Source organism: Equus przewalskii, chromosome 10, assembly GCF_037783145.1.
Source record: "Equus przewalskii isolate Varuska chromosome 10, EquPr2, whole genome shotgun sequence".
NCBI lineage: Eukaryota > Metazoa > Chordata > Mammalia > Perissodactyla > Equidae > Equus > Equus przewalskii.
Genome location: NC_091840.1, coordinates 16,807,683 through 16,830,711, shown reverse-complemented (window position 1 = coordinate 16,830,711; position 23,029 = coordinate 16,807,683). Strand labels below are relative to the sequence as shown.

General features: G+C 36.9%; 1 protein-coding gene across 2 annotated transcripts in view; it reads left to right on the top strand.

Moving 5' to 3' along the window:
• EFCAB3 (EF-hand calcium binding domain 3) overlaps positions 1-23,029 on the top strand; it is a 494,329-nt gene that overhangs the window by 353,513 nt on the left and 117,787 nt on the right. Inside the window, exons 102-111 of one of the 2 annotated variants that reach the window (XM_070561747.1) lie at positions 2,305-2,358; positions 3,235-3,339; positions 3,887-3,940; positions 4,542-4,646; positions 11,536-11,586; positions 12,248-12,352; positions 12,884-12,937; positions 13,689-13,793; positions 14,727-14,780; positions 15,315-15,419. In XM_070561747.1, coding sequence (XP_070417848.1) covers positions 2,305-2,358; positions 3,235-3,339; positions 3,887-3,940; positions 4,542-4,646; positions 11,536-11,586; positions 12,248-12,352; positions 12,884-12,937; positions 13,689-13,793; positions 14,727-14,780; positions 15,315-15,419 — 792 coding nt within the window. Of the gene's footprint in view, positions 1-2,304; positions 2,359-3,234; positions 3,340-3,886; positions 3,941-4,541; positions 4,647-11,535; positions 11,587-12,247; positions 12,353-12,883; positions 12,938-13,688; positions 13,794-14,726; positions 14,781-15,314; positions 15,420-23,029 lie in introns of those variants that run through there. The other variant, XM_070561748.1, reaches the window with a different exon arrangement.

Genomic DNA, 23,029 nt, shown 5'->3' with positions numbered 1-23,029 from the left:
TTTTAAGGGTGTCAGGGAGGGTAGTGATGGTGGAGTAGAATTTGGAGGAAATGGGAATGAAAGAAGGAGTAGTAACTGGCAGGGTAGGGGAAGGTTGTTAACTTGCCCATGTGTACAGACTTCCAAGCAATTCCTTATGTTCATCCCTATACCTCACCCCGGTACTCTCCACATCTTGAAACGTTCTAGGATTCTTCTATATGAATTATGCCACTTTTCATTAATATTCCCTCATAGACTTTCATAGCCAGACGCAGTGGTCTAGTGGTTAAGATGGGGCATTCTCACTGTCACAGCCCAGGTTTGTTTCCCAGTCAGGTTGTCATACTGTGTCATACTGTGGTGGCTGCATGTTGCTGTGATGCTAAAAGCTATGCCATTGATATTTCAGATTCCAGCAGGGTCACTCATGGTGGACAAGTTTCAGCAGAGCTTCCAGAATCTGGAAAGAAGGACCTGGCCACCCACTTCCAAAACAATTGGCCATAAAAATCCTCTGAATAGCAGTGGAGCATTGTCGAGTATAGTGACATAGGATGAGAGAATGGTTCAAAAAGACTTAGCAGGGTTCTTCTCTGCTGTTACACAGGGTCGCTAGGAGTTGGAATCGACTCAACAGCACTGACAGCATAGGCTTTCATGTTATAATTTCCTCAGCTCTGCTAAATTAACTACCACTTCCTTGCTTGGATTTTAATTCCCAAATATTTTTGAAGTCTCTTTTTCACTGGTATCTCCTCTCCCATATTGTTGTCTTTGTAAATGTGAACATTTACTATTCCTTTCCTATCATTTTAGTGAGATTTCCAAGAAGGGGAGGAAATAAATACTTGCAGATAGTAAAAAACATTTTGAAAAACTACCCCAGCCAACAAAGTGATCAAACTGTTTTGGTTTTTTTTTTGAGAAAAGAATTAAATAACTGAAATTTAGACTGAGATCCCAAGTTGAAAATTGAGAGGTGAGAAGCTATTGAGTTTAATTCTCAGGCTAGAGATGTCCTCATTAGGTACATATGGAGCAAAGATAAGCATTTATAAACCCATTTCAAATAAATAGTACTCTGCATCCCTCAATGATTTCCATTATTTTCACATACGTGATTAGCTGTTATGCCTTTGGTGTAGACCCTGTGAAACTAGCACAAATTTTCCTTGCTATCTTAGAATAAAAAATAAAAGAGATATCTGGAAGCATGTTCTGATAGAGAAGCTGAAAGAAAAATCAAAAATTTCTTCTCACCTAGATTTAGTGAAATCAGTAATAAATGAAAGCTCTGTGAGGACAGGAATCATGTCACATGTCTCCCATACTGCTCATTATTGTATCCCCTAGTGCCTAGCACAATGCATTCAGATATTTGATACTCTGTAAATGTTTGTTGAATGAATGAGAAGCTGAATTATTTAGATCATATGTTTATTTAGCCACTATTCAAGACTCTCAACAAGGACTTTCCAGTTGTGTTAATCAATAGGTGTTAACTGATAGTTATCACCGATATGGAAGTTTTATGTGAAATACATTGTGCTATATGTAGTAAGGGCCCACAAAGTGCAAATCTGCTAGTTAAATGTATGGAGATGGTGAACTGGAAACTATCCCCAGGGAAGAATGGAATTCCATAATAGTAAATAGTGTATTCTTTTTTTGTAAGAAAATACCAATAATTTGCATAGTTTCTGGTTTTTTTCTTACCCTAAAATATACTTCATCTGCAATTTTGGAAAAATATACTGATTTAAGAGCTAGTTCTGTCATTATAATACATTCCATTCTACTGTTTAATTTTAAAGTGTTTAATATTGCTATGTGCAAAGCCTTAAGCTACTTGCTGAGTTAGGATATCTGGATAGGATATAGAATAAAGAGATAAATTCTTTTCATTTAAGGCACTCACAATTTTTTAGTATGTAATGAACATGTCTACTAGAAAAAAAAATGCGATAGATTAAGCTAACTTGAGAGTGTCTCCCATACTGGGAGAGTGTTAAATTAGGAAATTGAAACTTTTTACTCTTGTTCCTGGGATCTAGTTTGGTAGATAGTGTGACGTGAAGAGAGCATACCTAAGGAGGGAGACATTCCACAGTGTGTAGGGGTTGAGAGGAGAGAATAAAGAAAGAAATTAATAGTTAAGATTCTTAGAGAGTAGTTTTCCCTGTTTCATACTCATCTGTGTATGTCATTAGGATATAATTCAACAACAAATCATAAAGAAAAAATCAATTCTTTTGCTCTATTTAACACTCTTTTTGAATCAGTACACAATTACGTCTGTCTGAATTGTGGCTTATTTTTTAGCTTCGGGCATGACTGATCTGCATAAACTGCTAAAAGAAATAAAGAAATTCACAGGTGAGCAAGACGTTTTGTGAAGAGATGTAAAATTAAAATGCAAATACTTCACATTCACATGCATATTTAAACCTGTGTTTTCTTATTCTATAATTGACGTTTAACTTCTAATTTTTTAATGATTAAAGTTTAATTCTAATGACACGAAGATTACATTGGATTATTTATGTTTTGGCAAAAATGTTGTGGTGCCAAGTTGTGGTAACAAGTTTTATATTCTCTGAAACTTCGATTTTATTTGGTAATTCATTTCAAAAGGCAATATACCTGTTCATTCATTCACAATATTTACCTAGCATCCACTGTAACCCAGTAAATGTTAAGGTAAAACATTGACAGGAATACAAATAATGTGGTCAGTGAGGATAATTTCATAATTCAGGTAAAGCAAAGAGTAACACAGATTTTACCTGATGGTAATACAGTTAGATTAGGCAGCTGCCTATACATAACTTAGATCACTTTGCCTCCTATATATCCCTTTACTGTGGGCTCAGTCAACTTCTCTGAGGTCATTAAGAGCATTAGAAATAAATATTTTATTTAGAATAAAAATGGGGCCAGCCCGGGGGCAGAGTGGTTAAGTTTGCGTGCTCAGCTTCTGAGGCCCAGGGTTTCACTGGTTTGAATCCTGGGTGTGGACATGGCACCACTCATCAGGCCATGCTGAGGTGGCGTCCCACATGCCACAACTAGAAGGACCCACAACTAAAATATGCAAATATGTACTGGGGGGATTTGGGGAGAAAAAGCAGGAAAAAAAAGAATTACAGAAATAACTTCTGAAAACTGTAGATAATCCTGTACAAACTTAGACACTTCATCATTTGGAGTCAGTAGGCAATTCTCATCTGTTACCATTCCCATCTTTTAAAGGAGGAAAAGTTGAAGCCAAAAACATACGCAAAGCTCTGGGGAACATGGGAATAGAGCTCTCAAATAGGGAACTCTGGGAGCTGTTGAAAATATTGCCCATTACTGGTAGGTATTTTATGTACTACCATGTATGTATCTCTGTGCTGGTGTCAACTTCAGTGTGAGTACATCATAAAAATGGACCCATCTGGTTTCCTATAAAAATATAAAAGGCAAAAAGATCAACCTTTAGTTGTAAAGAAATTATGCCTTTGACATTTAGGTTTATAGTTTTGAGAGGCTATGATATCTTCAAACCTGAGTCCTGCCATTAAGAGTATCATTACTTGGAGATAAATGAAGCTTAAGCAGGGCAAAGAGAAAAAGAAGTTAAATTAGCAAGTAGTAGAGGAAGGAAAGGGAGAACTCAGAGTGGGAAAGGAGGTCTGTCTGTTTCAGTGTAGAAGAATGGATAGACTGTCCACATTAAGAATGTTCTCTATCTTAGTTTTGATCTTATTTATGAAGAGATATGTGAGCATGGGAAATGTAGGAGTATAACCTCAGAAGGCAAATTTTTTAAGTACATAATTATGAAATTATGCTCTTGCTACTCTTTTTTTGACTGTCCATATAACTTTTTCTTTGACCTTAAATGTGTCTTATTTTACAGCTGATGGAAAGGTAGAGAAAAATATATTACTCGATCATATAAAAGCTTTTCCTGGTAAGTGAGAATCCCAATAAGAAAGCAAGTAAAACTAAGATCTGCAGACTTTACCTTAACTTTTAAAAGACCTTATCATTACACAGTAATTAGGTTATTGATCTTATTATCCCATTAGCCTATAGGTCTACTTTAGATGCAACTACATCTAATGTGATAATTTGTAGTTCTGACACTGAAAAAGTTTCAAAATGTATTTGCTATCCAGAGCTCTAGTTATTGTCTAGCATAATTCATCAGGTTCACCTAAAAAAATATATATGTAATTTATAATATATAATAGTAGTATATGGAATTAATATATAAATAAAATTGTATATAATTTGCATAAATATAATTAAGTTTCTTCTAAAGATATCTTTCCTGCAAACTATAGAAAGGACCTCTGACGTGAGATTGGCAGAATATGTTCTTTTCCTGGCTTCCACAATAAGTCTCTATTATGGAACGTATTGAACATTTCCACATGTAACCTTAAACAGGTTTTTTTAGATTATTGTGCAGTGGATTTGTTCTATACAATTGCAATTGGTATGTGAATATAACCAGTATTTTTCTTAGATATAAGTTGCTATTTTTTATCACTTCCTTCTTCCCTAAGGTAGTAAGTGTCATGTCTCTAAAATGGAAACTATCCTGGAAAACATGGGTTATGAGCTGGAGGATGAGGAAGTTGAGGACCTGCGGAACCACTTGCCAACTGAGGGTGAGCATGTCATTGTGCCTTTAGGGAAACTGAGCTTCTCTAAGGAAACTTCCATATGTTTTCATATGGAAAAATCTATTAAATCAGTTATTAATACTTAAATTATAGATCAATAATCTGTTAAACAGGGACTCCCACCTGCAGGGCTAAACTCTGATGCCGGTGAGGAAATTGACAGACCTAAGAAGCAGGTAGAGAAATGAAACAAAGAATATTTTAAGGGAAAATAAAGTCAAAGAAGAAATTTAAAAATCAATTAGGAAAAAAAAGGTAAAAATCCCTTAAATAATCATAAAGTGTAACTACACTACAGGAAGGAACATATAATAGCAGAAAAGACAATATGCATGTTCTGGGTATTCCGGGTAGCCTAACCGTTCCAACCATTCTGGCTTTAACTAATAAATCTCTAATATAAAATGGGTGCTAGGTGGAGATTTCGGAAGTATTCCTGGTGGCCTACAGGGTTTAATCCGTTCTATCTTAATATTAAGCCTTAATAGCCATAATAAAAGATTTGTTTATAGTTTTGAGAGATAATGGAGTCTTATTTTAAGATTAGGTTCTAAAGTCGGTTTAGAAATTAAATACATCAAGAAACTCCACTGTATATAATAAATAAATTAATTAAATATTTATACACACATGTAGAAGAGTGTCGGGGCAAGGCTGAGAGAACTTGAAGACAGGCTATGATTTGTAGGAATAAAGGAGAAGAGTAGGCATTTCTCTTTACTGTAGTCCTCTAATTCAGCCAAAAGCCAACACAGGAGTAAGGTTTACTGGGAATCTGGGGTGGCATGGCTGGTATATTCTACCCTTATAGAGCAGAAATGAACACCAATGACAAGAGGAGAAAATGTATCCTTGGACCAGGATTTCTTAGATATATGGAGGTAGCAGAGGAAGGGTGAAGTGAAGGAAGAAGAAACTAGCCTTTTGACCATCCACCAGAATGTCTCCCTTAAACTGATATATTTTAAAGCATTAAAATAATTTGTTAAAAAAGAAAAATGAATTTACGGATAAAAGATAATGTAGGGGTTTTTTTGAAGATAATAGAGATTGTTTAATAAAAGACTAAGATAAATCCTTTCCCTAGCTGAAACTATATAAAGGTGCTTGGTGATATCATAAACAATTAAGACAAAGTTGAACTGCTTCCTGAGGGATTGAAGCATAGATGGAGACTGACTCCGTCTGACTGACTGACTCCAACAGCTACAGAATGACATTCCTAAATATTACAGTGTATCCTGTAGCTCTGAGATGATGAATGATATATTGATTTAAAAGCAAATTCTCTAAGATTCTCACTGCACTATAAATGTGTATCACATCTATCTTCTTTCTGATCTGAAGCATACAAATTTAGAATTTTATGGATAGTCTTGCTTTATTTAATATGTCTTATCACTGGAAATATTAATATAAATCAGGTCGCTCTTACCCACTTAAACACATTTTGCTAGACTACTAGCACAAAATACTATTAAGAAAATTTAATTAAAAGGAACTAAGAATTGTGTATTAATTAAATAGCTAATCTAGGAAACTGGCAATCCTCTTTCTCCTATTCTCATGATACCATATATCAGGTCATATAAACTAATTATCTGTATTGAGGTAACAATAGATAATAATTATCAAGAATTTTTTAAATTGAGATATAATTGACATATAACATTGTGTAAATTTAAAATATAGAACATGTTGATTTGATAGATTTATATATTGCAGTATGATCACCACCATGGGGTTAGCTAACACTTCTATCATGTCACATAATTATCATTTCTTTTTTGTGGTAAGAAAAGTTAAGATCTAGTCTCTTAGCAACTTTGAAATTTATAATACTGTATTGTTGATCATAGTCACTATGCTGTGCATTAGACCTGCAGAACTTATTCATCTTCTAGTTGCAAGTTTGTACCCTTTAACAACATCTCCCTAATTCCCCAATTCCCCAGCCCCTGGTAACCACCATTCTACTCTGTTTCTGTGAGTTTGGCTTTTTTTGATTCCACGTATAAGATGTCATCCAATGTTTACTTTTGTCTGTCTTATCTCATTTAGCATAATACCCTCAAGGTCCATCAGTGTTGTCACAAATGACAAGATTTTTTCCCTTCTCACAGCTGAATAATATTCAATTGTCTATGTATACTACATATTCTTTATCCATTCATCAGTTGACAGACATGTAGGCTGATTCCATATTTTGGCTATTGTGAATAATGCTGCAATAAACATGGGAGTACAGATATCTATTCAATATCCTGTTTTCATTTCCTTTGGATATATACTCAGAAGAGAGAGATGAGTCCCCTACTACTATTGTATTGTTGTCTATTTCTCCCTTCAGATCTGTTAGTATTTGCTTAATATATTTAGGTGCTCTGATGTTGGGAGTGTACATATTTATAAATGTTATATCCTCTTAATGAATTTATCCCTTTACTATTATATAATGACTTCTTTCATCTCTTGTTACTGTTTTTGGCTTAAAGTCTATTTTGTCTCATGTACGTATAGCTACCCCCCTCTTTCTTTTGCTTTCCACTAGCATGGAATATGCTTTTTCCATCCCTTCACTTTGAGCCTAGGTGTATCGTTAAAGCTGAAGTGAGTGTCTTGTAGGCAGCATATAGTTGGATCTTGTTTTTTTATCCATCCAGCCACTCTTTGCCTTTTGGTTGGTGAATTCAAGCCATTTACAGTTAGAGTAATTATTGAGATGTAAGGACTTACTAATGTCATTTTTTTTTAAGATTGGCACCTGAGCTAACGTCTGTTGCCAGTCTTCTTTTTTTCTTCTTCTCCTCAAAGCCCCCCAGTACATAGTTGCATATTCTAGTTGTAGGTCCTTCTGGTTGTGCTATGTGCAACACCACCTCAGCATGGCTTGATGAGTGGTGCCATGTCCATGCCCAGGATCCGAACCTGCGAAAACTTGGGCCGCCAAAGCGGAGCACGCAAACTTAAGCACTCAGCCACATTGCCAGCCCCTAATGCCATCTTATTAATTGCTGGTTGTTTTGTCATTCCATTGTTTCTTTTTCCCTCTGTTTCTGCCTACCTTTGTGAATTGGTGATTCTCCTCCCCTTAACTTTTGTGAATCTACTCTAGGTTTTTGTTTTGTGGTTATCACGAGGCTTACATAGAACATCTTATAAATTAAAACAGTCCATTTTAAGTTGATAGCAACTTAATTTCAATTGCATACAAAAGCTCTACCCTATTACTTCCCTCCTTTTATGGTTTTTTTCTTTATTTGTTTCTTTTGGGGGAAGATTAGCCCTGAGCTAATATCTGCCACCAATCCTCCTCATTTTGCTCAGGAAGATTGGCTCTGAGCTAACGTCTCTGTCCATCTTCCTCTATTTTAAATGTGGGATGCCTGCCACAACATAGCTTGATAAGCAGTGTGTAGGTCCGCATCCAGGATCTGAACAAGCGGACCCCTGGGCCACCAAAACAGAGCACACTAACTCAACTGCTGGGCCACCAGGCCAGCCCCATTTTATGTTTTTGATGTCACAATTTACCTCTTTATTTATTGTGTGTTCATTAGCAAATTATGGTAGTTATAGTTACTTTACTACTCTTTTTTCTTTAACCTTTATACAATAGTTAAGTGGTTAACATACCATCATATTACAAAATTAGAGTTTTCTAAATCTATTTACCTTTACCATGATGTTGTATATTTTCATATGTTTTCACGTTACTAATTGATGTCTTTTCATTTCTGCCCGAAGAACTCTTTTCAGCATTTCTTGCAAAGCAGGTCTAGTGGTGATGAACTCTCTCAGCTTTTGTTTGTCTGGGAAAGTCTTTATTTCTCCTTCATATTTAAAGGTTAACTTGCCAGATAAAGTATTCTTTCCCAGAATTTTTTTTCTTTCAACACTTAATCTGTTATTCCACTCTATCCTGGCCTTTAGGGTTTCTGCTGAGATGGCCTCTGATAGCCTAATGGGGGTTCCTTCGTAGATTACAATCCTTTTTTCTATTGCTGCTTTTAGGATTCTCTCTTTGTCTTTGATTTTTGACAGTTGCATTATAATATGTCTTAGAGAAAGTCACTTTTCATTGAGATAATGGGGAGATCTATTAGTTTCATGAGCTTGGATATCCAAGTCTCTCCCAAGATTTGGAAAGTTATCAGCAACTTTTTCTTTAAAGAGACTTTCTGGGGGCTGGCCCCGTGGCCGAGTGGTTAAGTTCGCGCGCTCCACTGCAGGTGGCCCAGTGTTTCGTTGGTTCGAATCCTGGGCGCGGACATGGCACTGCTCATCAAACCACGCTGAGGCGGCGTCCCACATGCCACAACTAGAAGGACCCACAACGAAGACTACACAACTATGTACTGGGGGGCTTTGGGGAGAAAAAGGAAAAAAATAAAATCTTAAAAAAAATAAATAAATAAATAAATAAATAAATAAAGAGACTTTCTGCCCCCTTCTCCCTCTCTTCTCCTTCTGGAATTCCAATTATTCTAATATTTGTCCTTTTGACGATATCCCATACATCACTTAGGCTTGATTTGCTCTTTTTCGTCCTTTTTTCTTTCTCCTCTGACTGGGTCATTTCAAAGTTCCTACCCTCTGGCTCACTGATTCTGTCTTCTGTTTGGTCTAATCTACTGTAGATGATCTCTATTGCATTTTGTATTTTATTCATTGAATTCCTCAGCTCCAGAATTTCCGTTCGGTTCTTTTTTATGATTCCTATCTCTTTGTTTAATTTCTCATTTTGTTCACATATTGTTTTCTTGATTTTTTTGAATTGTCTCTCTGTGTTTTCTTGTAGTTCATTGAGTTCCCTCAAAACAGCTTTTGATTTCTTGATCAGCTAAATCACAAGATTCTGTGCCTTTGAATTTGGTTACTGGAGGATTATTGTTATCACTTGATGGTAACATGTTTCCTTGATTCCTCATGTTCCTTGAAGTTTTACCTTGCTGGTTTCACATTTGAAGTAGCAGTCACCTCCTCAAATCTTTACTAGTTGTCTTCAGCTAGGAGATATTTTTTGTTGGTCTTGCTTATGTCTGAGCCTTTCTCCAACATTGTATGGATACACTTAACTCCACACTTCTTGCTCCCTTTTGCGGCAGAATTCTTAAGCTTGTATGTCTTCTCTGGTTCTTACAACACACCAGGCTGGCTGCTGGAAACCTCTCTTTTGTTTTCCAGAAGGTGGTACTATAGGTCAAGTGTGTGGTTTCTCCCTTGCCCACAGACCCTGTCATATTTTCTGAGGGCACTTCCTGTTTACTGGAGCTCACTCACCACTGCACTCAGGAGTGTGCAAAAGGAACTTGCCACAGAGTCGGGGGGAGGTGAGGGTTTAGCACTCAGGGCATTGGGAGTCTCCACAGGCCAAGTGTGGGGTTTCGCAGGTGAAGTTCTCCCAGCAGCTCATGGACAGGTTTCCTGCTGGAGTCCTGAAGGCAGTCATCAGAAACTGCACCCCTCTAAGGTGCTTAGATATTTTATCTGCCTCCTTGCTGATGTCCTCCCTCCCCCCAGGAGGTCCCACCTCAACACTCTGGGTGCTGCAAGAGAGACACAGGTTCTCTAGCCGTATTCCACACAGCTGGGGTAGCTGGGCAATCACTCCTAGCTCCCTTTTACCCCTGCAGGAAAGATTTCTACCAGCTAGTTCAGTCCTGCACTGAGCTGCCTTGGAGGAGAGGTGGCACTTGCAAAGTTCCCCTTACCCTCTCCAATGCTCCAAACTCGTTTTTGTTTGTTTTTTTTTTTTTTTTTGCTCTAATGGAATGCTAGAATCTCTCCTCAAGAAAGTTAGACTTCCTACAAAGGCCCTCTCATCCATGGGTGTCTGCTCAAGTAAGCACTCTCCTGGTTTTCCCTGACCACAGCCAAGAGGGGCTGTGGCCAGTTCTCAAGCTCCTGCTGGTTCTGCAGCCCATACTAAGGTCTGTCTGCCTATTATCCAATGCAAATGTGGGCAAGAGTCCTACAGGGTTGTTTGGTGTATGATGCTGGATCCCACAATTCCCACAGAGGTACTTTTGTTCATGGATGAATGCAAAATTTAGTTGTCAAAAATAGGGCACAAAAAGGAAAGAGGGGACAAAAAGAGAGACAAAAATGACAAAAACAACTCTTCAAAGTAGGTTGTTATCCTAGTGTCTCTGGTGTGGAAATTGAGGGTCAGTCACAGAAGTCAATTGATTTGCCTAAGGCCACCTGACTGCTAAATGGCAGAGTGAAGATTTGAACCCTACAGAAGCCTAGATAGAAGGTTTATATAACTTCAAAGTTTTGCCCTTTCTATTAAATAATACTACCTTGTACAAGAGAGGTAAGCAATGCCACATAGACTATGATATGAATTGTACCCTCAGGGGGCTGTGTGATGTAGCCCTAGAAATGAGATTTTCAATCGGTAAGTACACAAATCAAATGAAGGAGTCAGCAAAGCTGGAAATCTTGGTGCCCATGGAGTTGGAATGTGGAAGTAGCCAGCTACCATATTTTAGGTAGGTGAATACATTGGTATTACAGTATGTATTGCTTTTAAATCCTTTAATAGTAAGGTGATCAAACATCAGAGTACTCCTGGATTCTAAAGTACAGCAGGCCAAGTGGAAAGCAAGTCAAGCACTGCTTTTAAAACTTATTAGCACCATTGTGTATAGAATTTGATATTTTATACTATAATTTCTTCTTCTATGCTATATTTTATTATATTTAAAACTTCATTCTTCAATTCCATGCTCATCTGGATGCATTTATAGAACAAATCTGGGTAAACTTCTGAATTTCAGTGTTTTGTTCCAGAATGTAAGATCTTTATAAAGTTTTCTGGGTCTAAGTCATTATGGCTGGGTCTCATTCGTACCTTATCTTACAGATGAAAAAGTTAAACTGAATCTGCTCATGGAAAATGCAGAATCATTCAGAGGTGAGTGAAAGGTGTTAGGGAAAAAATCATTGTAAATAGCAATATTCTGATGCCTCTCTGTTATGCTTTTAAATATTTTATTCCCATCATACTGACATGGTTAGTCCTTTTAGTACATTAATGGTATCTTTTATGCAGTGATCCTTATTCATTTGGGGTTGTATACTTTTTGAGCAAAATGACTAAATTATTATATCTGGTGAAGTATTCTATATTCACTGGATTTTTTTTTCAATAATGCACATCAACTTTCCATTGTTTAAACAGCCAAAAAGCTGTGTTACCACAATAATTGGCAAGATAAAACATTGGCCTAACTCTTTTTATGAATAACTTATCACACAGGCAAATAAAAAGTAATATGGATGCCGTCTTTACAGAATTATTTATGTAATAATTTATACAAGTCAGGCTAGGCCTTTATACAATCCCCATTTCAAAGTATTGATTTATCTCATTTTTATTAGAACACTCAAAAAGTATTTTTTCCTCTGTAGAATTATGAGATTGATTTCTGTTTCTGACATCCTGTCGAGTCTTGTCTCAGCATTTTGACCAACCCTGCTCTTAATCCAGCAGTTAAACTTAGATGACATTCATAATTTAGAATCATTCATCACTCTTAAATTTTTCATCCGCCATCATTTCCATCTTTTCAAAGGAATGAAGGTTAATATCAATGAAGTCAATGATGTTTTGAAAAACAAAGGGATAGAACTAACACCTAAGGAACGCTGGAAGCTGCTAAAAACTCTGCCAGTTACTTGTGAGCATTTCTGATACTGCTTTGGCCTTCAGGGGAAATTAGTCTAAGTGTATATTGTTGGGGTAGGTGGGGAATCATTAAACATTTATCGGATGTATATTTATATTCAACATATTTATTGAGCACTTCCTAGGTCACAGGATTAGAGACAAAGTCCTTGCCCTCCTGGAGGCTGGTGTAGGAGGTGGGATTACTCTATTGGGATTGATCTTGAGAACTTCATAAATGAATAAAGATTTTTAAATTGATAAATTTTAATTTAGGATATTAACCTAAAATGTCTGAGTCCTAAAGAATAAAGAGAAAGAAGGGGGGACGAAAGAGAGAATGTTAGGTAAAAAGGTTCAAGTCAGAAACAAAGTTTCAGCATAGTAAAATGGGTAAATTTAGAACTTTCTCTACTCCTTTACTTTGTTATTAAATCCGTAAGGCAAATCATGTAACATTATTGTCTTTATAAAATAGTCTGTACTCTTGTTATGAATTACTGTATCACTTTCTCTATGACATCAATTATGACTTCTCTTATAGCTGATGGAAAAGTGTATTACAATCGGTTGCTAGATGGTTTAAAGACTTTCCCAGGTGAGTGATAAGCATAATAAGTAGTCAAGCAAAAATGAGATCTTTAAGCTTTGTATTTCCTTTCGGAAGTCCCTTTAGGTACTTACTGATAACAATAGCTAATTTCTCCCGAGTGTGGTGCCAGGCGCTATTCTAAATACTTTACATTTATTAACTCATTTAATTCTCACAGAAATCCTATGAGGTAGATACTTATCACCATTTTACAGATGAGAGATGTTAACTCACTTGCCTAAGGTCACACAGTTTGAACTTAGGAAAAGTCAGGATCTGAATACACATTCTTAATCACATTGTTATATTTAAAAATTTGGTTAACATTTTTTATTCCTCTTTATGGCTTATAATTCAAGTTCAGATAACCGCTAAGTTTGTGGAGATAATTTACAATGTTACAATGGCAGATTTCAAACTCAGTAGCCAGAATTATGGTTACTGTTTCTCACATATTCCTCCCCTATGACTAGTAAATGAATAATGAATAATAAACCTCATTCATTTTCTTTGCTTTAGATGTCTACAACAAATTTTAGCAAAGTGTGTTGTAACGTGTATAATACACAGGAGACTTTTTTCCTCACATTCCCCACCCCTATCCCCTGCCACCTTCGTTTTATGTTTTGTTGAACATCTGCATTACAACTTTGCTTTTCTCCCTCCCGTTGAAGTTTGGTGCATAGATTCAACTAGAATTTTTTAAATTTGAGGCATAATTTCAAATTTTTCTTCTTTCATCTCTTTCTTTATTAAGGAGGGAAAGTTTTCAAAAATAAACTAGAAACCATTCTAGAAGACTTGAACTATAAACTTGAAAAGAAAGAAATGAAAGATCTACAGAACCATTTGAAAACTGACAGTGAGTATTTAATTTACCACTTACCACTTCCTTTCAGAAGAACCCATGAAGTCTTCCTGTGGAATCTCAAAGTGTTCTTATCCCATTTCGTTTAGAAAGTTAGAAGTACTTTTAGAGTTATAATCCTCAAAGATGAGAAATATGGCTTCTCAATATTGTCAGAGGACAAATAAAGGCACTAGTAGATTTAGGTTTAGCTAGGAAAAACAAATGCTTCTGAAGAAAATAACAGAAGTTATTGAAATTGATGTTGGAAAAGGTCAGAGATTGACAAAACCAAGTGAGATGGTAAAAAGGGCTTGGACTTGTTTGACAAGTAACATACAAATAGAGGTGATCATATTTTCATTTAACAAATATGAGGTGAATGTCAGGTTGGGTTGAAATAGAGGGTCAATGATATCTGACTTGAGACCAATAATATGGCACCAGACAGGCATCTTTTTACCTGAAAAGGACCATTTAGGAAAAGAATTAAAGATCTAATTTAGCATGTTAAAACATCCTCTTTAGAATTCTATAAGGTAGTTGAATACAAGAAAAGCAGTAAAAAATCAACAATTTGAACCAGCCCTGATGACCTAGTGGTTAAAGTTCAGTGCTCTCTGCTTTGGTGGCCTGGGTTCAGTTCCCAGTCACAGAACCACACCACTCGTCTTTCAGTAGCCATGCTGTGGCAGCAGCTCACATAGAAGAACTAGAAGGACTTACAACTAGAATGTACAAATATGTACTAGAGCTTTGGAGAGGAAAAAAGAGAGAAGGAAGAATGGCAACATATGTTGGCTCCGGTTGAATCTTTCTCAGAAAAAAAAATCAACAAATTTCCTCTGTGTAAGCGATGACAACTTAGGAAATTTCATGGGAAAAGGTGATCCCATTCCCAATAGTGATAAATATTTGTCTATATCCAATTTATGCTTTATATTTCAGGTAATGGGAAGATTTCACTGAACTCCCTTATGAATATAGTAAATTTATTTTCTGGTGAGTGAGAAGTAATGATGAAAAGATATAAAATCAGGATCTTTTGCTGTATGTACATGTCATATTTCAATTGTATATCCAAGTATTCTGCAATTGCACGCAAGCCTCATTTTACCAATTGATGGTAAAATTGGTAAATTTTACCAATATACCAATTGGTGTACAAAATATACCAATTTTACCAATTGATATATTGATGACATGTTTGTTTTTAAGAATACAGATGGACTTTTTATTACCTGTGGTTTTAGAAGTATCATTTTTTTAAGAAGTCTATTTTATTATAGGCTGTTTGGCTTGTCTCCATTGTTTTTAGAGCATTAATGAAAGCATTCCTTTGACGAGGCTTAAAGGAAACATGTTCTATTTTAACTCCTTCTTGTGATGCTCTGCAGTTAGATGAGCCTCATTGTGTTCTTGTTCTTCTGCAGTTATATCTCTAGCAAGTTCAGATACTGCTGTTTTATGATAATTTTTTAAATTTAAAAGTATGTATGAAAATGTTCACTTATCATGTTTCCCATCTTTTTAAAGGTGGTAAGATTAATGCCAGTGACACACAACTTTATCTGGAAAATGTGGGTATTGAATTAACGAAGAAAGAAAGCAACGAACTACTGAGCATAGTGCCGATGGATGGTAAGCATTTTGGACTTGCAGTGAATTTCAGAGAATCTCGGGCTTATGAGTTATGTGCATAAAATTCTAACAGAATAACTGTTTAAAGTCTTATTAAAAATTGAGAGAGGCAAGGGAGCCAGCCCTGTGGCTGAGGGGTTAAGTTCACATGCTGCTTCAGTAGCCGGGAGTTCGCAAGTTCGGATCCTGGGCATGGACCTATGCACCGCTCATCAAGCCATGCTGTAGCGGCATCCCATGTAGAAAAACTGGAATGACCTTACAACTAGGATATACAACTATGTACTGGGCTTTGGGGAGAAAAAGAAAAAAAGAGGAAGATTGACAACAGATGTTAGCTCAGGGCCAATCTTTCTCACATGCACACACAAAAATTGAGAGAGGTGGGGCCACCCCATAGCCAAGTGGTTAAAGTCCACACACACCACTTCAGTGGTCCAGGTTCATGGGTTCAGATCCTGGGCATGGCCCTACTCCACTCATTGGCCATGCTTTGGAGGCATCACATGTACAGAGGAGAGGCAGATTGACAGGAATGTTAGTTAGCTCAGGGCTAATCTTCCTCAAGTGAAAAAAAAGAGGAGGATTGGCAATGGATGTTAGCTCAGGGAAAATCTTCCTCACCAAAGAAAAAAATTGAGAGAAGTGACATCAGCAACACGGCACATAAGTGTTCCTCCTTTTTATCCCGCTTTTTAGTCAATGAATTAGACATCCAGACATGAAGAAAAACACCTTTGTGGTTATTTGGGACCTAGTTTACTCCAAAGGACCTGGGAGGAGTCTCGCCCACCAGTGTAACTAGTAGAGACACACAACTTCAATATGGCCTGTAGAACCAGTAGAGCCAGAAAAATTGTATAGACCTCTCTCGTTGTTGTCAGGCAAAAATTGAGTAAGTGCTGACCTGGGCAGGCACTCACACACCAGAGAGAACTTGCTGATGTCCAGCCTTCCTGGGGGAGACTCTAGCATGTCATTAAAGAAAAAAAAGAAAGAAAAGTACGAGTTTGGTCGCAGTGGAGGCAGTAAAAGAAACTTTCCCTTTGCCACCCCTCCCCTAAGGAAATACTGCACAGGGTTGATTTATCCTGCAGTGGTGATCTCTCCCACAGGAGAAAAGGAAAATGATGAGTGAGTGTTTGGCTACCCCAGTGGGGCAGTCTGGCTGGAGAAACTCAGTTTTCTCCACCAGCACCTGGAGTACTAAGTTGGGAGCTCTATGACTGGGGGACAGAGAGGATATTGGGAAAGAGGCAAATAAGAATTTCAAATCGTTCTAAAAGGATTGCACTCATGAGTGAGAAGTCCACTCATGAGCCTCTGAGAGTACCACACCAAGGATCTCCCTACCAGGTTCTCAGGCATCTCCAATGCCCAAGTGCTAAACCCACACCTCCCCCAACTCTGCTGCCAGGTTCATGTGCATGGAGGTCCAAGTGCATCCTCCAGAGCAAGCTTTGGTAGACAGGGAGCATGCTCAGAAAACAAGGGACAGTCAGTGGGCAAGGGAAAAACCACCAACTTGAGCTATAGCACCACCTACTAGAAAACCAAGATTTCCAATAGCCAAGCTGTGAATTATAAGAACAAGAGAAGATATAAAAAGCTTAAAATTTGGCCACAAGAGGGAGCAAGAAGAGTGGAGCAGGAATACCCTCACGAAGACAGAGGTAAAATTCAGATGACAGCACCATAGAACATAACACTAGATCTGAAAGCAACAGGCAAAGCATTAAGGAGGTGTCTGCTACTTCAAATGCTAAAACAGCAACACATAACTACAGGAATATGAAAAATTAAGGAAATATGGCATCACACACACAAAAAGAAGATAATTCTCCTGCGACTGGTCTCAAAGGCATGGATATTGTGATCTAACTGGTAAAAATTCAAAATAGCTGTTTTGAAGAAACTCAATAAGCTACAAAAAAACTTGAAAAGAAAATTCATTGAAATCAGAGATAAAATATGTGAACAAAATGAATTCTTTACGAGATTGAAATTTTTAAAAAGAACCAAACAGAAATTCTAGAGCTGAAGAACTCAGTGAATGAGAAGAAGAATGCAATAGAGAGCATTGGTATCAGGGAAGACCAGATAGAAGAAAGAATAAATGACTTGGAGGATAAGAATTTTGAAATAACAGAAGAGAGGAAGAACAAAAATTTAAAAAGAGCAGAGAAAGCCCAGGTGAGTTGTGGTGTTCAATCAAAAGGCAAATATTAGAATAATCACATTCTGGAAGGAGAAAAAAGGGAAAATGGGGCAGAGAGTTTATTTAGAGAAATAATAGCTGAGAACTTCCCAAACCTGGGGAAAAACTTGGACATACAAGTTGATGAAGCTAATAGAGCACCCTGTTATCTCAATGCAAAGAGACTTTCTCCAAGACACATTATATTGAAACTATCAAAATCAATAATATTAACTAGACTTATTGTGGTGGTCATTTTGCAATATAGACAAGTATCAAATCATTATGTTGTACATCTGAAACTAATATAATGTCAATTTTATCTCAATTAAAAAAATCAATAATAAAGAATCTTAAGGGCAGCAGGAAAAAAATGAATGTAACCTAAAAAGAAGCCCCATTTCAGCTATCAACAGATTTCTCAGCAGAAACTCTACAGGCCAGGAGAGAGTAGAATGACATATTCCAAGTGTTGAAAGATAAAACTTGCCAGGCAAGAATACTTTACCTGAAAAAGTTATTCACATATAAGGGAGGAATAGAGACTTTCCCAGACAAACAAAAGCTGAAGGAGTTCACCACCACTAGACCTGCCTTACAAGAAATGCAGAACGGAGTTCAAGATGAAATGATAAGATGCTAATCAGCAACATGAAAACATACAAATGTACACAACACATTGGTAAAGATGAAAAATATGTGGTCAGGCTTAGAAAACTCTAATTCTATAATAGGATAGTGTGTTAACCACTCAACTATAAAAGTTATAGGAAAAGAGTAGTAAAATAACTATAAATACTATAAATTATTAACAAATACACATATTAAAAAGAGGTAAATTGTTACATCAGTAATGTAAAAGGGAAAAGAAAAAGGGTGGAGCCTTTGTAGACAAACAAAGGTAAGTTGCTATAAGCCTAGAATGGATTGTTTTATCTGTAAGATGTTTTATGTAAGCTCCAAAGTAACCACAAAGCAAAAAAGCTAGAGTAAATTCACAAAAGATAAAGAGAGGATAATCAGACCATACCACCATAGAAAATCACCAATTCACAAAGGTAGGCAGAAACAGAGGGAAAAAGAAACAATGGAACTACAAAACAGCCAGCAATTAAAAATATGGCATTAGTAAGTCCTTACATAGCAATAATTACTCTAAATGTAAATGGATTGAATCCACCAACCAAAAAGCGCAGAGTGGCTGCATGGATAAAAAACAAGATCCAACTATATGCTGCCTACAAGAGACACTTCAGCTTTAAGGACACAAATAGACTCAAAGTGAAGGGGTGGAAGAAAATATTTCATGTGAGTGGACACCAAAAGAAAGCAGGGATAGCTATGCTTATATCAGACAAAATAGATTTTAAGCCAAAAATGGTAACAAGAGACAAAGAAAGCCATTATATAACAATAAAGGGGTAAATTCATTAAGAAGATATAACAGTTGAAAACATATACAAACCCATCATTGGGGCACCCAAATATATTAAGCAAATACCAACAGATCTGAAGGGAGAAATAAACAACAATACAGTAAGAGTAGGGGATTTGAGTGCCCACTTTCAACAATGGATAAATCATCCAGACAGAAAATCAACAGGAAAACAATGGACTTGAACCATACATGAGACCAAATGGACCTAACAGACACCTGTAGAACATTCCATCCAACAGCAGCAGAATACAGTCATGCATCACTTAATAACAGGGATACGTCCCAAGAAATGCATGATTGGGCGATTTTGTCATGATGCAAACATAAAGGGGAACTGAAGGGGAACAAAATTTGCCATCCCAAAATATGTCTCTTTAACATGAGGATTAATTTAGGCTGACTGCTTTTAAGAAACAAAGATTCAGAAAGTTTTCCTTGTTTCCTCTCCCTTAACTGCCTAAAAGAATTCAGATTTTAAAAACCTGTTTTGGGGGCTGACCCCATGGCCAAGTGGTTAAGTTTGCGCACTCCACCTCAGTGGCCCAGGGTTTTGCCAGTTTGGATCCTGGGCACAGACATGGCACCGCTCACCAGGCCATATTGAGGTGGCATCCCACAAGCCACAACTAGAAGGACCCACAACTAAAATATACAACTATGTACTGGGGGGGATTAGGGGAGAAAAGGAAAAAAGAAAAGAAGAATATTGGCAACACTTGTTGGCTCAGGTGCCAATCTGAAAAAAAAACCTGTCTCAGGAAGCAAGCTGTCACCTTATCATGAACTAGGTGGTTGACAGGGAGGAACCTAGAAAAACCTGTTTGTTGGGCTCCCCTCTGTATTCTTCTGTTTCTGTGTGGCCAAACACTTGTTTTTAAAAGGTTTACTCCCTTTTCACCTACTTATGAATTGCCTTCCTTTCCTTTGAAGTCCCTGACTCTCTATACCAACATATTTTGTCTTTGTCTGAGGATGGTATTTAAGGTGAGGATTTGGCCATTTTGGCAAGTTACTCTGTTTGCCTGGGTTTCTCCCATGTATATATATACATGTTATTAAACTTTTGTTTGTTTTTCTCTTGTTAGTCTGTCTCATGTCAATTTAACTTTTAGACCAGCCAGATGAACCTAGAAGGGTAGAGGAAAATTTCTTCCTCCCTTACAGTACTGATATACATGGTATAGCCTACTACATATCTGGGCTATATGGTAGTAATCTTATGGGACCACCATCGTATATGTGGTCCATCATTGACCAAAATATTGTTATGTGGTGCGTGACTGTACACATTCTTCTCAAGTGCACACAGAATGCTCTCAAGGACAGATTATATTATTGAACACACAAAAAGTCTTAAAATTTAACAAGATTGAAATCATCAAGTACCTTGTCCAAACACAATGATATGAAACTAGAAATCAACAACATGAGAAAAACTGGAAAATCTACAAATATGTAGAAAGTAAACAACACACTCTTGATCATCCAATGGGTCAAAGCAGAAATCAAAAGGGAAATCAAAGAGTATCTTGAAACAAATGAAAATAGAAATACAACATACCCAAACCTATGGGATGCTGTAAAATCAGTTCCAGTTTAGAGTGACAAGTGCATATATTGAGAAATTACAAAGACTGTAAATAAACAACCTAACTTTATACTTCAAGGAACCAGAAAAAAAAGGAGCAAATTGGGTCCAAAGTTAGCAGAAGGAAGAAATAAGAAAGATCAGAGTGGAAATAAGTGAAATAGAGACCAGAAAAACAATAGAAAAGATCAACAAAATCAAGAGCTGGTTTTTCAAAAAGATAAGCAAAATTGGCAAATCTTCAGTGAGACTGAAGAAGAAAAACAGAAGACTCAAACAAATAAAATCAGAAATAAAAGAGGAAAAATTATGACTGACATTATAGAAATACATAGGATCATAAGAGACTACTAGGAACAATATACACCAACAAATTCCATAACCTAGAAGAAATGATTTCCTAGAATCATACAACCTACCAAGAATGAATCAAGAAAAAGAAGAACATCTGAACAGACTAACAATGAGTAAGGATATTGAATCAGGAATGAAAAACCTCCCATCCTAGGGCTGGCCCTGTGGCCTAGTGGTTAAGTTTGGCATGCTCTGCCTTGGTGGCACAGGTTCAGTTCCCAGGCATGGACCTACGCCACTCATGGGCAACCATGCTGTGGTGGCGACCCACATATAAAATACAGGAAGATTGGCAACAGATGTTAGCTCAGAGTGAATCTTCTTCAGCAAAAACAAAAAACCTCCCATCCTAGAAAACCTGAGGACCAGATGGCATCACTGGCAAATTCTACCAAATGTTTAAAGAAGAATTAATGCCAATCCTTCTCAAACTCCACCAAAAAATTAAAAGAGAGGAGAACACTTCCAAACTTATTTTACAAAGCTGGCATCACCCTGATGCAAAAGCTAAATAAAGACATGACAAGAGGGGCTGGCTCCATGGCCGAGTGGTTAAGTTCGCACACTCTGCTGCAGCAGCCCAGGGTTCGGATCCTGGGCACCAACATGGCACCACTTGTCAGGCCACGTTGAGGCAGCATCCCACATCCCACAACTAGAAGGACGTGCAACTAAGATATATAACTGTGTACGGGGGGGGTTGGGGAGATAAAGCAGAAAAAAACATAAATAAAAATTTTAAAAAGAAAGACATGACAAGAAAAGAAAACTATAGACCAAAATTCCTGATAAACGTAGATGCAAAAATTCTCAACAAAATATTAAAAAAGCAAATTCAAGAACTCATTAAAAGAATTATATGCCATGACCAAGTGGGATTTATCCCTAGGATGCAAACAAGTTTCAACATATACAAATCAGTATATGTAATACACCACATTAATAGAATGAAAGATAAAAATCATATGATCATCTCAATAGATGCAGAAAAGCATTTGACAAAATACAACATCCTTTCTTGATAAAAACCCTCAACATGTTGGGTATAAAAGGAACATACCTCAACATAGTAAAGGCCGTATAGGACAAACCCACAGCTATTATGCTCAATGGAGAAAAATTGAAAGCTTTTCCTTTAAGACCAGGAAGAAGACAAGGGTGCCCACTCTCATCACTCTTGTTCAACATAGTCCTGGAAGTACTAGCTGGAGTGATCAGGCAAGACAAAGAAATACAAGGCATCCAAAGCAGAAAGGAAGAAGTAAAAATATCATTATTTGAAGATGATGTGATCTTATATATTGAACATCCAAAAGACTTGACTAAAATAACTGTTGGATTGGGGGCCACCCCACTGGTGTAGTGGTTAAGTTCACACACTCCACTTTGATGGCTTGGGTTTCACAGGTTTGGATCCCAGGCACAGACCTAGCACCATTTGTCAAGCCATGCTGTGGAGGCATTCCACATAAAATAGAGGAAGACTGGCACAGATGTTAGCTCAGCAACAGTCTTCCTCACACATAAAAAAACTGTTGGATCTAATCAATGAATTCAGTAAAGTTCCATGCTATAAAATCAATGAACAGAAATTAGTTGCATTTCTATACACTAACAATGAAACATCTGAAAAAGAAATGAAGAAAACTATCCCATTCACAATAACATCAAAAATGATAAAATACCTAAGAATAAATTTAACCAATGAAGTGAAAGATCTATGCAATGAATACTACAAGACTCTGTTGAAAGAAGTTGAAAAAGACATAAACAAGTTGAAAGACATGCATGTTCATGGATTGGAAGAGTTAATATTGTTAAAATTCCCATGCTACCAAAAGCTATCTATAGACCCAATGCTATTCTTATCAAAATTCCAATGGTGTTTTTCACAGAAATATAAAAAAATCCTAAATATTATATGGAACCACAAAAGACTCTAAATAGCCAAAGCAATCATGAGAAAAAAGAATAAAACCTGAGGCATCACACTTCCTATACTAGAAAGCTTTGGTAACTAAAACAGTATGGTC